The sequence below is a fragment of the Canis lupus genome, chromosome 38 (genome assembly GCF_011100685.1).
Source record: "Canis lupus familiaris isolate Mischka breed German Shepherd chromosome 38, alternate assembly UU_Cfam_GSD_1.0, whole genome shotgun sequence".
NCBI lineage: Eukaryota > Metazoa > Chordata > Mammalia > Carnivora > Canidae > Canis > Canis lupus.
Window position 1 is genome coordinate 24,156,443 of NC_049259.1, and position 16,362 is coordinate 24,172,804.

At 52.4% G+C, this 16,362-nt stretch overlaps 1 protein-coding gene across 1 annotated transcript; it reads right to left on the reverse strand.

The window, feature by feature from the left end:
- Positions 1–8,441: 8,441 nt before the first annotated feature.
- On the reverse strand, positions 8,442–11,324 carry CD1C (CD1c molecule). Its single transcript, NM_001128836.1, is given in 6 exon segments — positions 8,442–8,463; positions 8,589–8,679; positions 9,007–9,285; positions 9,499–9,777; positions 10,746–11,012; positions 11,264–11,324. Coding segments are annotated over 6 exon segments (999 nt in total).
- Between the last annotated feature and the right edge of the window lie 5,038 nt (positions 11,325–16,362).

Consider the following 16,362-nt stretch of genomic DNA (forward strand, 5'->3'; position numbering starts at 1 on the left):
CTCCCCGGACAGTGGGCTGCCACCCTCGGCCGCTGGGCCCACCACTTCTTCGCCCCCGGCACACAAGAGCTGCACCTCCCACAGCCCGAGCCTCCCACTCACTCTCAGTTCCCCCCAGCCTGACTCTAGCGTTGATTTTCTTATCTCCCCGGCCTCCAGCTGCTTCCTGTCTTCGGTTCCCTTCGTACTTAGCGCCTGGGAAGACGCCCAGTGTGGTTGGAAGGTCACTTCGCCTGCCGGGTCTGCACCCCTACAACCTCCAACAAGAGGGGGACGTCAGACAACTGCTGGGCTAGCTCCACTCTACAGGGATGCTTTGGGTCCATCCACGCGGCTCAGCCTTCTCCCCGCCTCCTTGCTCGGGCCCTGTGTCCTCACCTCCCGCAGCGTCCACACTGGCCCCCGTGGCTCATCTCACGCCTTTGACTCGTCCCTCTAACCCACATTCTCATTTCTGGGCAGGGCGGTTGGGTTGGGGGAGGTGGTGTATGCTGACCGTCACTCACACCAAGGCCAGCGAACACCACCCCACCCGACTGCGGTGCTACAGATGCAGAGCCCAATGCAACAAATACCGCTGTGCGTGATGCAAGCGATCAATCTCATGCCATAGCCAGTTTTGAGGGTAAAAATGACATCTTCTACCAGCGAATGGTCTCCTTTCAGTCGCTCTCAAGCTTTGGAGCACGGGGTAACTAACCTTGAGGTCCGGAGAACTTGGGGAGTCAGTCAAGCATAGCTCTCTGTAGAAGGTTCACAAGCAATAGGGCCTCCTCCTCCTCCTCCTCTGGCAACATCCCTAAGGTCAACATTTTGGCCTTTGTGACACCAAACAAAAGATTACTAGGTGAGCAGGGTGCTTGTCGCTTTTCACCAAATGCTCAGAGGTGCTAGTCCTAAGATGCCATCCCCCGTCTTCTCTGGGATGCCCCTGGCAGGCTGCAACAGTACACTGAGCATCTTCTGAGTGAAATATTTGGACTCTAATCAATATTAGCTGCAAGGATGATTCTTTGATTTTTCTCCAATCAGGAAAAAAAATGACAATTTTGCATAGATCTACATACCGTCTAGCAGAAAGGTGGTGGTAAATCATTCCAAGCATAAGGAGCCTTCAGTAACCGATCCATTTATGTAGATTAAAAAAAAAAAAACGCAAAATGAGGATTGTAACGATCTCTATGCCTGGAAATAAACAGCTCCCGGTGTTAAGAGCAGCCTTTATCCAACACCGATTGCAAAGTCCAAATTGCAAAGTATGTAAGTCAGAACAATATTCCTGGAATCCAATACCTCCTACAAGCTAATTCACTTTTTAGGTCACAGCCAGAGGACAGCAGAGGCTTAACGTTACTTGACATTGTCATTTTTTTTTTCTTTGTAAGCCTTGAGTTTGAGACAGAGCGCCCAAGACTCGGTTGGGTGTGCTGGCAATTCGCTGGCATGCACCAGTGTTAAGAATTTAGGGGTGTGTGAGCATAATGAGCAGATTAATTCTCCTACGTGACTAGTATTCCACTGAGGGCGAGGTGGCGGCAGGAGAGGCAGTGCCGGCGGCCGTGGCGGGGAAGCCAGCGTCAGCGTGAGCACCCACGGCTCCTGGAGCTCACTCAAAGCCCACGTGAGAACTACAGGCTCCGTTGCAGGGTCAGCACCTGACAGGTGTTCTTGTGCCCCCCTCCCCCGTGCCCCCGACACTGTCGCTGTCACCACCACCACCCCTGCTCCGTGCAAACCAGACCTAAGGCGTGGATGCAAGAGGCACACCCGGAGCTTGGTTACACAGCTACTCCACGCGCAGGCTGTCGGCCTCCTCTCCCGAATGGCCCAAGCCTCCAAAACCAAACGCCGGGGGCGGGGGGGGGACACACACAATCAATCGGCCGGTTAACGCTGATCAAGGAGCTCAGAAGACAGGGTCCCCCCTTTACGGGTGAAAAGAAGAGAGAACAGGATTAACAGGTGAAAACTCCCCTCTGATTCCTTCCTCCAAGATCCCAGAATTAGAAATACAACAAATATCCTCAAATTCTACCCCAAGAGCAAAGAAGAGAAGCTTCTTGGAGCCAATCATGAGATTTCTGCAGACGCGGGGCCAGCAGGGGCCCCTCCAGCAAAGCACAGGCGGCCTATGAGTTGGCACCCAGCTGGCATCTGGGCTGGGAGCAGCCCCGGGCTCTCAGCAGCCACAGGAGATGGAGCCGGGCAGCCCACTGAATTGCTCGAATTTCGTGATTTCTTTCTTTTTTTTCTTTTTAAAGATTTTATTTATTTATTCATGAGAAACACAGAGAGAGAGAGAGAGAGAGGCAGAGACACAGGCAGAGGGAGAAGCAGGCTCCATGCAGGGAGCCCCACCTGGAGTCAATCCCGGGTCCCTAGGATCACGCCCTGGGCTGAAGGCAGCGCCAAACCGCTGAGCCACCCAGGCTGCCCTGAATTTCATGATTTCAACCGAAGAATGAACGTCAACAACAGACCCAAAAATGGCAAGTGTGCCTTGACCTACTTGTTCGTTTATGAGCTCATTCACTTATCCCCCAGGTACCGATTGAGCACCTCCTGTTTGCACGTGTGGCGGCTCAGCGCTGTCTCATCACTGTCGGAATTCCGACCCCCTGTCCCAGCGTATCCCAAACCTGGAAGTCAGTTCACAGACTCGCTGTTAAGCTCAGGAACCTTGATGGGCTTGTAGCCCGGGACCCACAGACTCGTAAGAGTCAGAAAGAACCTTAAATTTGAGCTCTGAGGGGTATTTCCAGGGACAATGAACCCTGGCCTCCCCCGGACTAGGTCACAGAGGTTTAAACGTTTGAGACAGACTGGAAAACCCACTGCATCTTTGCCTTCTTGGCTTTCAAACCAAACTGCATGTTTGTGGGTTTCGTATTTTTGTTTTGCTTTATTTTGCTTCCTAACATGACTCTGTTCCTGTAGGTTCACTTTGGTTTCTGCCGTTGTCTGTCTTTTAAGAGAGCACATGGTGGGGTCCCTACAACCCTTTTATCGGAAGAGCAGACGGAGGTCCAGGTCTGTCTGGATTTCAAATTCAAATGTCAAATTCTAACTTACTATTTTCTTGCATTTGCTGTTGAAGAGGAGACTTCTGTTACCACATTTGTCATTACTTTGTAGGCGATTTTTCTTTCCAGAGATTTTTCCATCTTTCCTTTCGTTCTTTTCCAAAGTGGGACATCCTATACTTAGACTCTGGAGTTTCGCATTATAGTGCGAATATCTAATTGCTTATCTGTTTTGTTGTTGGGGCGAAACACAATATAGAATTAACTGTTTTATTTTTTATTTGTTATTTTGTTTTTGAAGAACATCCTTATTCAAAAGAATAACTGTGTTAAAGTGTTCCCGTTCGGTGGCGTTTAGTACATTACACTGTGGCACCACCACTAGCTCCAACAACTTCCAAAACATGCATATCACCCCAAAAGAATATCCCATACCCGTTGCCCAGTCCCCCCGCCTCATCCCGCCCCCGTGCCGATTCTCTGTTAACTGATAATCTTCCTAATATTTCAAAGGACTTACCTATTCTGAGCATTTCATATAAATGGAATTACACGGCATGAGCATGTTTGTGTCTAGTTTCTTTTACCAAACGTCGTATTTCTGAGGTTCACCCACATTGTATTATTTTTTCTTTCCTTTCTGTGGCTGAATAATGTTCCGTTGTTTGAGTCTACCACATTTTGGGTCACTATTTTTTCACTGGTGGATATTGGGGTTGTTTCTTCCTCTTCAACACTGCTGTGAACGTCTGCATACAAATGTTTGTCTGGATATCTATTTTTTTTTAATTTTATTCATTTATGAGAGACACAGAGAGAGAGGCAGAGACACAGGCAGAGAGAGAAGCAGGCTCCATGGAGGGAGCCCGATGCGGGACTCTATCCCAGGACCCCGGGATCATGACCTGAGCCAAAGGCAGACGCTCAGCCACTGAGCCACCCAGGTGTCCCTGAACATCTATTTTCAGGATATATCTAGGGGTGAAAAGTCTGGGCCAAATGGTTAATTCTATGGTTAACCTTTTGAGGAACTGCCAAACCATTTTCATGGCAGATGTCCCACTTTACATGCCCCCTGGTGACATAAGAGAGATGGAGTTTTAGATAGTTATTATGTTCGACGTAAACACGAATACATTTTTAAGATAGGTGTTTCTTTACTGACTTAAAAACAAAATGAATGTGTCTTTTAAAAAAGCATAATGAAAAAATAAATAAATAAAAAAATAAAAATAAAAAAACATAATGAGAATAGTGGCTTTGTAGGTTTTTAAAATACCTTTTGTCATTCTCTTTAACTTCTGACTTAATAGAAGGCAGCTAAATTTTCATATCTCCTTCCAAATAAAATCTGATGCGACATTACATGCCCATAGTCTCTGGAAAGCGATGTACACTAAAATATCATCATAGTGTTGTTATAAGAATAGTCTTGAGCTCACAGAGCCTCCGGAAGGGGGCCAGGGGCTCCCGGGTACACCTGAACACACCGTGACAATAACTGGCCTAAATGTGGTGTTTCTTCTGGGGAAATGCAAAGGTGTTGTACCTTCTTTATTAGTTAAAATATTTCTACAAAGATATATTCTCCTAAATAACTATCTCATTACGCTGAGATAACCAAAGACAGAATAAGTATGAGATTTTTCCCATTTATGTACCAGTCTTCAAGAGAATGAATTGTTTGTGTAGCTTCCCAGGTAACCAATGAGTCATTTTTTTTCTGCAATAGATGCACGAATGTCAACGTGTTTGCAATGGCAAATAAACTCCAATTTGAAAAATACAAAAAAGAAAAGAAAAGAAAAGAAAAGAAAAGAAAAGAAAAGAAAAGAAAAGAAAATGATGGACTCTGTCCTAGCCATTGTTTTCTCTGAGTCCCATTTGTGACTTGGGATCCTTTCCATGTCAGCCTGCTTCTGAATTCCCAACACCCCCTCCTCCCTGAGCTCTCCATCCCTTCCTGGTGCAGCAGAGCAGCTCCAGACTCGGGTACAAACTCTGCCATTTCCCCCCGGCTCTCAGGTCCCTTATAACGGGAAAATATGATATGGAAGCCATACGCCGAGACCCGGCTCAGTCTTGGATTCTGGGCTTTGTAAGTGGCTGACCTTTTTTTTTTTTTTTTTTTAAGGAACAAACATGTTGGAGAAGTCCAGATAGATGGAGTGGTAGCCAACGCTGACAAGGCTGCAGAAAGGAGCTGGTGGCCGTGGGGTTGGGCAAGTGGCTCCACAGCAAGTCCGAGCACACAGAGCAGCATCTGGGAGCACAGTTGCCCATCAGTGTCATGCAGAGGCTGGAACATCGATGTCACCAGCAAGACCATTGTGAAGAGCGACCATTACCCCAGGGATCTGGCAGGTGTAAGGGCTGGACCTCATGGTGTTGGCCATTGTGTGTCCAGCGCAGCCCAGAGTGGCTCTCAGTTCACGTGGGCAGACTGGGTGCCGGCCTGGGTCGAAACACTGCTGTGGGATTCTTGACAACACAGTGTGACCCCCAGAAACCATGATGCCACCGTCACACCCTGTCAGGAGCCCAGGGCTTTCTTGGGAGTCCCAAGAGCTGCTGAGCATCTGCACAAGGATGACCTCCAGAAGCTCTCGCCCTTGACCCAGGTCTGATGTCCCCGCCCCGGCCCTCCAGTCCGCGTGAGCGCGAAGATGCACCCAGGAACAGAGTGGGCCAGTAGGCACCCACAAGGAGCTCTCGCATCTTTGACACCTCCTACCCTTTCTTTTGGTTTGCTTTTGCTTAATATTCTAGAATCTCTCATTCCTTCCAGGCTCTTCAGATTTTAACAACAGAATTTCTGGAGGAGCTGTTTCCATACTGCATACTGTTGTGCTTTGCTTTCAATGACTAGGAACTGAGACTCTTGTTGGTTTTATTTATAATGTTACAACATGTCTACGTGGAGCAGGACACCCCAATGGCTGGGTGAGGGGCTCAGCACATGCTTTCCCCCAAATACCAGGGATAATACTGGACATAATTTTCTAAATAAACCATTTCAGAATTCTGGAAAAAGACCAAAGGCGTGCAACAGATGGAGAAGCACTTTGTTCAAACATTGCCTTAGCGTCAGCAAGAGCAATGGGGTGACTGAACACATGGCTGCTTCCTTCCATCCCTGGTGTGATTGTGGAGACTGAGGACCTGTAGTGTTGAGGCCACCAGAAGCATAGACCCAATGTGGAACTCCACAGAGAAGCCCTATGCCCAGGGAGCTTGTAGGAAACAATAGCAAAGGGTAGCAAGAGTCAAAGATCTACATGTCTGCTGCCTACAGCTGCAATTCCACTCGAAGCAAAGAAGAGAGCAGCTGAAATTTCATAGACAGTGGGGAAGTGAGTCATCCACGGTGGACCTTGATGAGCTCTCGAGTACTCCTAGAGACGCAGAAGGTTGCACACAAACTAAGGAGAGAGCAAAGCAGGCCACGGTTACCTGCTTCTTCCTGGCCAGACGTGAAGCTTTGCGCAAAGTAGAAGCCAGGGCAGGTCTGTAAGCTGCTTGAATGGTGAACGTGCGCTCCAATCCACACGCGTCCCCCCAACAAAGGGTGTAAACCTTACCTCCTTACCTGTTTGACATGTTGCTAAAACACACAGTTCAACCAAGTGAATCTGAAGATGTCTTGGCTTTATTAAATCATTCATGAATGGGGCGGCATCCCATCTAGGAAGTAGAGATAGGAGTGACTCAGAGGAAGGTGGGACAGAGGGAGGAAAATAGGAAGGGAGGAGAGAAAAGAGATCTTACAGTGACCACTTTGCAGTGTAGACAAAGACCCAAGTATTATTTTGTACACCTGGAACTAATATAATGTTATATACCAATTGTCACCTCGATTAAATAAAAAAGAGAGAGAGAGAGAGAGAGCAGGGCAAACGTCAGGGCACCCAGAATCCACAGAATTAGTCCAGGCAGGTAATGGAACAAACAAAGCAACTTTATTCAAAGAACCTCAACCTAGAAACAGAACAAATAACCATCAAAGAAGAGGTGAATGAAAAAAAGTGCTTTATTCATACATGCAATCAATTGGGCAATAACAAGGAATGTTGAGTGACCTACAACCATATGCTAGGTTGGGGGGAAAACACCTAGATACAAAGAGTACATACAGGTGATTTCATTTTAATAAAAATATAGAAAAGAAAAAAAAGAAAAAATACAGAAAAGACAAGTGTAAGCTTAACTATAACAGTAAGCATGCCAGTAGTTGCAGGGGTGCCCCGTTGACAGTTTAGCTGCAAATGGGTGCAGAGGTATCAGGGTGATGGGTTGTGCTGCATCTTGATTGTGGTCTTGCTTGCATGGTTGTACACATCTTTCAAAAAGAGCGGAACTATGCACTTAAAACTGACGCATTTTACTGTACGTAAATGTAGAATTTACGTACAGTAAAATGCATCAACTTATCTATGGAACTGATTCAGAATTCCTAAAAAGAAACAAAACGACGTACCCAGGACGAAGGACGTAGACGGAAGAAGTAGGCATTGTACCTCCAGGCTGGGGGGTACGGTCCCCACCGATTTACGGGTGCGTGTGCCTGTCTCAGATTCAGTGCTTGACAAGTATTGAGCTCGTGAATGAAACTTAAAGGAAACAAAATCCAGATGAGGGTGTCTGAGATAGATAGGGGCTTGTCTTCCACATGCATCCCTTGCCTTGATCCCATCCTAATGCTGGGGACCAGTTCTCTTTTTCCTTTTTGTTAACCATCGAGAAACACGCCTGCTCCCCTGCCCTGCAGATGTGGCCTGTTCAGTCTCTCTTCTTGTTTAGAGTAAGTTGGAGAGAGTTGCCCCATTGTATTTACAAAGTAAGCAGGGCAAGGAGCAAAGCTGCACTTACGTGTTAGGGAGAAAATGAGGGAGCTAAAGAAATGTGGGCTTTCTGGGCCGGGGACACTCTGGAACGTGAAGGGAAACGTCAGTCCTCCCAATACTGCAACCACGTCAGGAAATCGAACTTGGATATGGGTTATTTGGGTTTGACTCTCACTGAGCATATGTTGCACGCAGGAAACGCACCTTCGTCTCGGTCATCGTCCCAAAGGAGCTTGCACGTTGGAAGGGGAAGAAAGACCTGAGTAACGGCGTGCGGGGTAGAAGCGAGGTGCCCGTGTAGCAGAGCTGAAGAAGGGCTTCCCAGGTACGGACAAGGGAGCACCCTGGAGGCTGTGAAGCCGAATGGGCTTCAAAAGCGCAGGACTATGGACCAAACGGAGATTACAAGCAAGGCGTCCCATACGGAGTCACAGAACTGAGCTAGTTTGTGTGAACAAGGGGTCATAACGCAGAAACAGGAAAAAAAAAAAATTACACGGAGGGTGGAAAGAAGGGTATCATCAGTCTGTTGTCCGAGGCTCCCGAGCCGCTGGGGGAGGCATGGTGACGAAGCTCACGGGATGTCCTGATAGGAGCTGGGAAAGAGAGACGGGAGACACTGGGTGCGCTGGAGGTGGCGCGGTCAGGACACGGACGCTAAGACAGGTGGAAATGGAACGCGAAATAAGGTAGCGGGAAGAGAGGAGAAAACGGAACTCACCAGCGCTTCCGAAACCACAAGCCAAGGGCTATGAGAAGCACTAGGGGCACCGTCACGGCCAGCAGGATCAAGTACACGGGGACGTGATGTCCTGTGGGCATTGGAGAGACACACGGGTGTCGTGGGTGACCCACCGCCAGTTCTACTCCATCCACACTGACACATACATTGGCTACACGCACCATCTCCAACCAGCCCGGTCGCTGTCCTCACACCTGCTCAGGGAAAGGCACCCATCCCTCCCCAAGTCCCTTACATCTGAGGCTCCCTGCGCTCCATCCTCACATCCTTGAAATCACTTGTATTTCTTCCTTCCTGCTGTTACAGGCCCTACTTCTGGCCTCCAGAAACCGTCCTCTGCCCCAGCCTCTAGGCTCAGGAACCCCCGTCGCACACCTCCAGACCCCGTCTTCCTCACCCCAGTAGAGAACGATGTCCTGGCCCCCTAGACTGCTGTGCTTCACCCTGCAGGACAGGCCGGCCGCCTCCCGGGCAGCCACGTCCAGGGTCACTCGGAGATACCACGTGCTGTCAGCATGGGGCAGGATGTCGCCTCGCTGGGTGCCCTGTTGCTCCTGCTCGCCCCTCATCCATGTCACCTGCACAGGCTTGGGGTGGAAGCCGGAGACGTGGCACACCAGCCGCAGCCGGCCCGGCCCGGGAGCGGGGCCCGTGGACAGCCAGGCCTCGGGTCGCACTGTGGGGAGCATGAAGCACATTCAGAGGGGGGCTCTGAGACACAGCTTAGGGCTTATTAACCACATCGGCACGTGCGTATTATCTTGCTTTAGGAACATGAGCCCAGCAAACCTTGTCCCTCTTGAACTCTTCCTTATTCCAACTTGGATAGGGACGGTGGGAAGGGGCAAGAACTGTGTAGAAAAATCTTAGAGGAAGGGGCTGTACGAACCTTGCCTCTTATAATCCACCTTTGCTGCATCGAAGAGACCCAAGACAAATCGGGGACAGGTGTTCGTGATGAGCCTGTACACTATTTCCTTGATGCCTTCGTACTGGTTTATGAGATAACAGACGCTCTGGGCTTTGCTATCAGCTCCTGGAGATGGCACCAGGGACATGTTTTGGAAAGTCACAAAATCTGATCCTTCATAAGCTGACCGCAAGAAGCCTTTTGAAAAGCCACTGGAATGTAGCTCACAGCCAACGACCACCTGTATTTCAAAAGGATCTAGGAAGAAGGAGAAACAGATTTGTGGGGAAAATTGAGAGAAATGATATAGGAGTTTTATATAAAGCATCCTGATCTTGGAATGTGGGCTGAGTCAATTTAAAAAAACCAATACTAAATAAATAAATAAATAAATAAATAAATAAATATAAATAAATAAATAAATAAATAAAAATTAAATAAATAAATAAATTCAAATAAAAAAAACTAATACAACTTGGGAAGCTTGGATGGCTCAGCGGTTGGGTGTCTGGAGCTGCAAGGTCCCGTGACGTGGGCCTTGAGGGTTGTCCCCCGCAGGGACCCTGCTTCTCCCTCTGCCTGTGTCTCTGCCTCTCTTTGCAGATGGAAAGAGGTGAAAATAAAGAAGGAAGCTATGTTGAAACAAATACAAGTCAAAAGGAACAAAATTTACAAAGAACCACACAGGAAGGTGGCCATTGAGACCGTTGTCCTTTCAGTGTCCAGGTTGCTGGGCCTGTGACGGCTTTCAAGCATTGGTTTAAATACCCCTGCCCGTCTCTGTATGTCACCCACCAACACACTTGGTGCCAAGCGTGTGTTGAGGGACTTTCTCAAGTGCATGAATATATGAATTATAGGGTTGTCAAGTTGTGGACATAGACTTGGGGAGACACCCAATGGGGGAAGAGATTATACTTTAAGGGAGTCAGGCGCAGAGGGGGACGGTTGTGTGTATCCATGTTTTAGGCCTTAGAAGGGAAACCACTGGGGAAAGATGAAAATGCACAAGAAAAAAGGAATCTGAGAAAGTGAGAGTCTACGACATCTTGAGGAGTCGATATCTGGAATGACCCCCAAGAAGTTTATGCACAAAGATTTTTACAGTGCAGCAGGAATAATGGGCAGTGGTCCAGAAGGGGGTGAGGATGCTCCCCAGAAATCGGAGAACCTCCTGAGGGGGGTTCCCTTAGGAACTTTCCTAATTCCCTTAGGATTGAACTTACACGTGAAGTGCAGTTGACTGACGTATTCTTGGGCCTCCCGGGTTAATCCAATGAGGTAGACGCGGAACAGCAACTCCAGATCTAGGAGTTCCTCGTCGCTGAAGTTGCCCTTAGACCAGGTGTGCAGGAAAATGATGGTGCCAGAGTCGGTGTCCCAGCCGTGAGTCTGCATGTCACCCAGCCACCCTGAGCCCCGATGCTGCACCCAGGACTGATTGACAAAGGATGAGATCTGGATGATAGTGAACACGAGGTGTTCCTGGATGGCTGTGGGTAGTAGAGGGGTAGCGGGTCAGGTAGAGAGAGAGACAGGGAGAGACAGAGAGACAGAGACGGGGGGGGGGAGATGAGCTGTGACTGGGTTGGTGACGGTCCCCAACTCACCACCATCCCATCAAGGAGTAAACAGGACCCCTCCGGGTGTGAGCACTCTGGTGACCTGAGAGTCGCTGTCTGTATTGGGAGCAGCTGGGATGTCCCACCAGGCCCCAGGGACTGGGCGGCCGGCGAGCTCTTACCTTGCGCATTGTCACCCTGCAGGAGAAGAGCGGCCAGCAGGATACACTCCAGAGGCAGCATGTCACCTGCAGATGCTTCCCCGCTCCCTGCCTTCTCAGCAGAGCCGCCCCAGCACTTCCGTCCTGACTTCCTTCTCGCACCAGGACGCCGTGCTCCTCCCCGCAAGCACCCATTGAAACAGAAGACGGTCTGTGGCTCCCTCAACCTCCCACTCATGCTCTCGTTTCCCCTCCAGCTCAGACCAGCAGTGGCTCCTGCCTGGTGGCCCGCTGCTCCCATATCACCAGCCTCTCCACTGCCGGCTTCCCTCCGCGAGCCCTGGAAGGTCCCTGCACCTGTCGGGGCCTCGTGTCGCATGGCGACAACCACAAGACACACACTGCAGTGCGTCGCCCAGCCTCACTCGTCCTGAGAGATCAGGGTTCCGGGTTCTCCATGCGGCTCTGCCTCAGTGTCCCCACCCCGCCTCCTGTCTGGACACTGGGTCCGCCTCTTCCCCGCTTTCCCATCTCACCCCGTAGCCGTCCACCTGTCTTGCTGGTCCCCTTTGTAGCAGGAGGATTTGCCTCCTCCAGTCCTCAGCCTCTCCCTGGGCATCTGGTAAACCGTGGGGGGCCCTCCGCTGCCCCGGGCGGTGGAAGGGCGGCCCCCTCACGGGGCACAGCGCAGTGCAAAAGTCCCCTGCCCTCCTGGTGACTCTAATTCATATATTCATGCACTTGAGAAAGTCCCTCAACACATGCTTGGCACCAAGTGTGTTGATGGGTAACATATAGAGACGGGCAGGGGTATTTAAACCAGCAGTTGAAAGCCGTCGAGACCGTTGTCCTTTCAGCGTCCAGCGTCCCGGACCCAAAGCCGAGCCTTTCCGGGGAGGCGTGGTGACCTCCCCGCCCCGGGAGCGTCTGCAATCGGAACACTTGGGAGAGGCTCACTTCTCAGCCCCAGGCTGCGGTGGGCGCTGTGCCAGGGAGGGCCGGGGGGTCACGGGTGCAGCCTTCTGAGGGGACACGTGCAAGGGGGGACCTGGCACGTCCTCGCCGATGGCAGGTGTGGCGATCAGAGCAAAATACATTGTCAGGAAGAAAGAGCGGGGTCTGTTCATGCTCGAGGATACGCAGGTGCCCGTCGAGGGGCGGCTGGAGGTGGATGGTTGTAAGCAGCTCATGCCAGGGCCGTGGGTTTATGACAGCGCCCTTTAATAACTTCCCGAGTTTGCTGAGGGCAAGGGGACGGACACGTCATGAAATCCCACGTGCGGCCATCCCTCTTTCATGTTTGTCACACGGCGACCAAGTCATGGTCGGCGGGCTCTTTCTACGACGGCCACGGGTAGAAACAGACTCCTCCGGAAGCCAGCGGCCCTGCCCGGATCGTGCTCACGCCCCAGGTCCCCTCGCTGCCTGAATCTTCTTGCCAGTGGCAAGCTCTGGTCCCAGACCCCAGCCCACACGGTGCTGGATGGTTAGCACCCCGCCCCCCGCGGCCCGCAGGAAACACGCAGCCCTCCGCTCTCACAGCAGGTCGGGGCAGTGGGGTGTGCGGTGCTGCAGACATGAGGCACCTGCACCCCACGGCCCGCACGGGCAGGGAGCCGCCACCGGGGGTCGGAGCCCCAACGAGAGGCCGCGTGTGGTTCGCTGCCGTCGGGAATCAACGGTGCTGCGTGTGGCTAAGACGCTCAGGTGTACCCGGGCCTGCAGCCCAGCCCGACCCAGCCTCGCCCAGGGGCCCACAGGGTGACGCGCATTCTCTCCCACTCCTGAGCTCAGAACCAAAGGAGGTACAGACAGGGAGCGTTAGGATGAGCAAACTGTCAGCCCCACCGCTGCAAAAGCTTCCGGAGAATTTCCCTTTCGTGAGCCATCCAGGGAATTTTGCTGGCATCGAACTCCGAACGGACTGGTCTTATTGTAGAGGGATTATTTGTGAGCCCCCCCCCCAACATTCCTATGTTAGCAGCCCTAAGTTCCCCCCCCCCACCCGCAGCTGCGGGGTTCTATTCGAAGGTGGGACCCCTGAGCAGGTGGCCGTGTTACACAGGATGCCAGCAGGGAGGCCGACAAGAGGAGACACCGCAGAACCAGGGCGCTCCCTCCCCATCCCCCCCAGGAAAGGTCACCTGAGCACATGTCGGGAAGGCCGCTGTGCACTGGCCCTGGGACAGGCCAGTATCTTGTACCTCTGGTCTCAAGGGTCTGTGCATATTAGGCCCCGGCGGCCCAGCCCTGCAGACGCCCTGGCTGCCCCCCAGAGCCCCGAGGGCAAGACACCCCCCAGGGACACCCCCAGGGGCCCCTGCAGACTCCCTGGCTGCCCCCCACAACCCCAAGGGCAGGACACACCCCAGGGGACCCTGCAGACGCCCTGGCTGCTCCCCAGAGCCCCGAGGGCAGGACACCCTCCCAGGGACACCCCCTAGGGGCCCTTGCAGACTACCTGGCTGCCTCCTCCCGCAGCCCTGAGGGCAGGACAACACACCCCAGGGGCCCCTGCAGACGCCCTGGCTGCCCCCCTGAACCCCGAGGGCAGGACACCCCCCCAGGGACACCCCCTAGGGGCCCCTGTAGACTACCTGGCTGCCCACCCCCGCAGCCCCGAGGCCGGGACACCCCCAGGGACACCCCCAGGGGCCCCTGCAGCCGGTTCCTGCATGATTCACGTCTGAGGGACAGAGCCTGACGCCCTCTCACTTTGCCATCATCTCCCTGGGGCTCGGATCACGTTCATTTCTATTTACAGAACTTTTCCCTTCTTCTCCCGTGTCTCGCGTGTCACCTTCCATCTTGTGTCCACACTTGTCTCCTTGCCCTTCGCCTGAGCTCCCGGCCTCCCTCCCTTGTCCCCCCTCCTGCTTATCTCCCCCGTTCCTTGAGGACCCGCCACCACCGTGAGTGACCCCTGGACCCTCCGGCGCTGCTTATGCCTTGACCGTAGGCTTCTATGCGTCATGACATATGAAGGGTCCTTTTCTTTTGCAAAACAGAAACCAGATATTTTTTGCAAGCTCACAGCTTGCGTGAGCAGTTTTTACAGTCCCACACTCTTATGCAAAGCGAAGACTGACTTTGAATCATAAGATTTGGAGTCGAAATTTAAAAATGGCAATTTGCATCGATGGCCCCCTTCTTAGTGACATCATCACTTCAATTTTTCTTAAAAAAAAAAAAAAAAAAAATCCCTTAACCCTGTGACAGTTACAAGGAATTAAGCACATTGACCTGGAATTCTAATCTCATTCTGCCTACGGTACTAATCGCACTAAAACATGACAGGCCAGGGCTACGGACATCAATTTATGGGATGTTTTTGGAAGTAGACCTTTGACTTTTATTGTACTAAAAGGTCACATTAGCAGCATCTTTCAAGTGATCGTGGCTTAGCTCTTTCCAGTGAAAAAACTGGAAGTGGGCTGTTCCGGGCTGTTGTGGCTTCTGCTACCTCGGGACTTGGTGTGTAGGTTCCTCTTTTGTTTGGGGGGTTTTTGAGTGTTTTGTTTTGTTTTGTGTCATGTCTGGTCTTTCTATGCTTGGTCCTCCTTCTGAAGGTCACCTCATACTTAAAGGTAGTTTTCGGAGACCCTTCCTTCGAGCCACCTCGAAGCCAGAGATGCGGGGGCAGGACGAAGGTGGGCACAGCCCCTACTACCGCTGCGGTCCCCTCGCTGAAGCTGGGCGGTCCTGGGTCACTCTGCTTGAGGATGCAGCTCTGTGCCCCCATCTAACATCTAATGCTTGGGGGGTTGATTTACTGTCGAGCAAGCATCTTTGAGAGACAGCGGTGGGGTCTCCCGTGGAGGCCCAGGTGGTGGGTAGGTGTGTGGCTGGCAAGCAATTTCAGGTAACGTCCCCGGAACCAACTCAAGGCCCTACGACGGTGGCTACTCCCCTCAGGACACGCTGGAGCCACGTCGGGGCTGGCACCTGTTGCCAGGTTGGGCCAGGTCGGGCCAGGTCTGGCCTCCTGGCCGAGCAGGATGGTACAGAGTTGGGCTGCAAGGGCCTCTGCCTTGGAGCAGAGCCTCAGGTTCACCTCAGGAGGAATCGGGGCTCTCCACGGGGCCAGCAGCAGTCTCCGTGGACCCTCGTGGCCACCTCTGAGCACGTGTGCAAGCCTTCGAGACGCGTCCAGCTGTCACCTCCACTGCAACTCAGCTGGTGTCCGGCCGCCGCTCTAACAGGTGGCGTGAGGTCGTGGCAGGTGGGGTGGAGGTTAGAGCATGTGGCCTAGAAGCCACCGCTGCTTGAAGCCCACGAAGCAGGTCCCCCGTGGGCCGCATGGACCCCCCTGGAGCCTCTCAGGCCAACCCTGGGCGCCCCGGAGGCTGCTGCGCAGAGGCCACTTTCCGCGGGGGCTGATAGTCAGGTTCCTTAGGTCAGGAGCCCGTGAACCTGCGGGCAACAGGTGCCACCCGTGGGACACAGCTTCCCCAGAGCCTTGTTCTCAGCACCACGCAGCTTGGTCCTCGTAAGAACCGCCGGGAGAAACTGCCGTGTGGTCTGAGGACGGCAAGAGCTGCGCTTTCTCAAATGGCTGGGCCCTGCACCTTCCTAGGCCCAGGGACGGCCCCTCGGGCCCCCAAACCTCCCGCCCTCCGCTCCACTCCACCCTCCTTCAGCAGCCGTGTCCCCCCTTGACTCTGTGGCTGCGCTATTCTCACCGCTGATCCTCGGTCTCACGAGCATGTTTTTGTGAATAATTTCAGTGCCTCGCCGGCAGCTTCCTGTGGACGTAAGCGTGGGTCTGCTGGCCACTTGATTTGGGGGACTCCCGATGTCATAGGAACAAGGACACACTCTGGTTTACTGTCCACTGCCACCTGGAGGCAAGGCGTAGACGGTGGCTCCCACCCGTAGCTTTGGGTGATTACAGAAACCCTGACGTTTGCAACCAGACGGTTTTGATGCTGCACATGTTTTGCTTCTGTGGTTAGAAATGGGAGTGTGGGGGGATCCCCGGGTGGCTCAGCGATTTAGCACCTGCCTTTGGCCCAGGGCATGATCCTGGAGACCCAGAATCAAGTCCCACGTGGGGCTCCCTGCATGGAGCCTGCTTCTCCCTCTGCCTGGGTCTCTGTCTCTCTCTCTCTCTCTCTCTC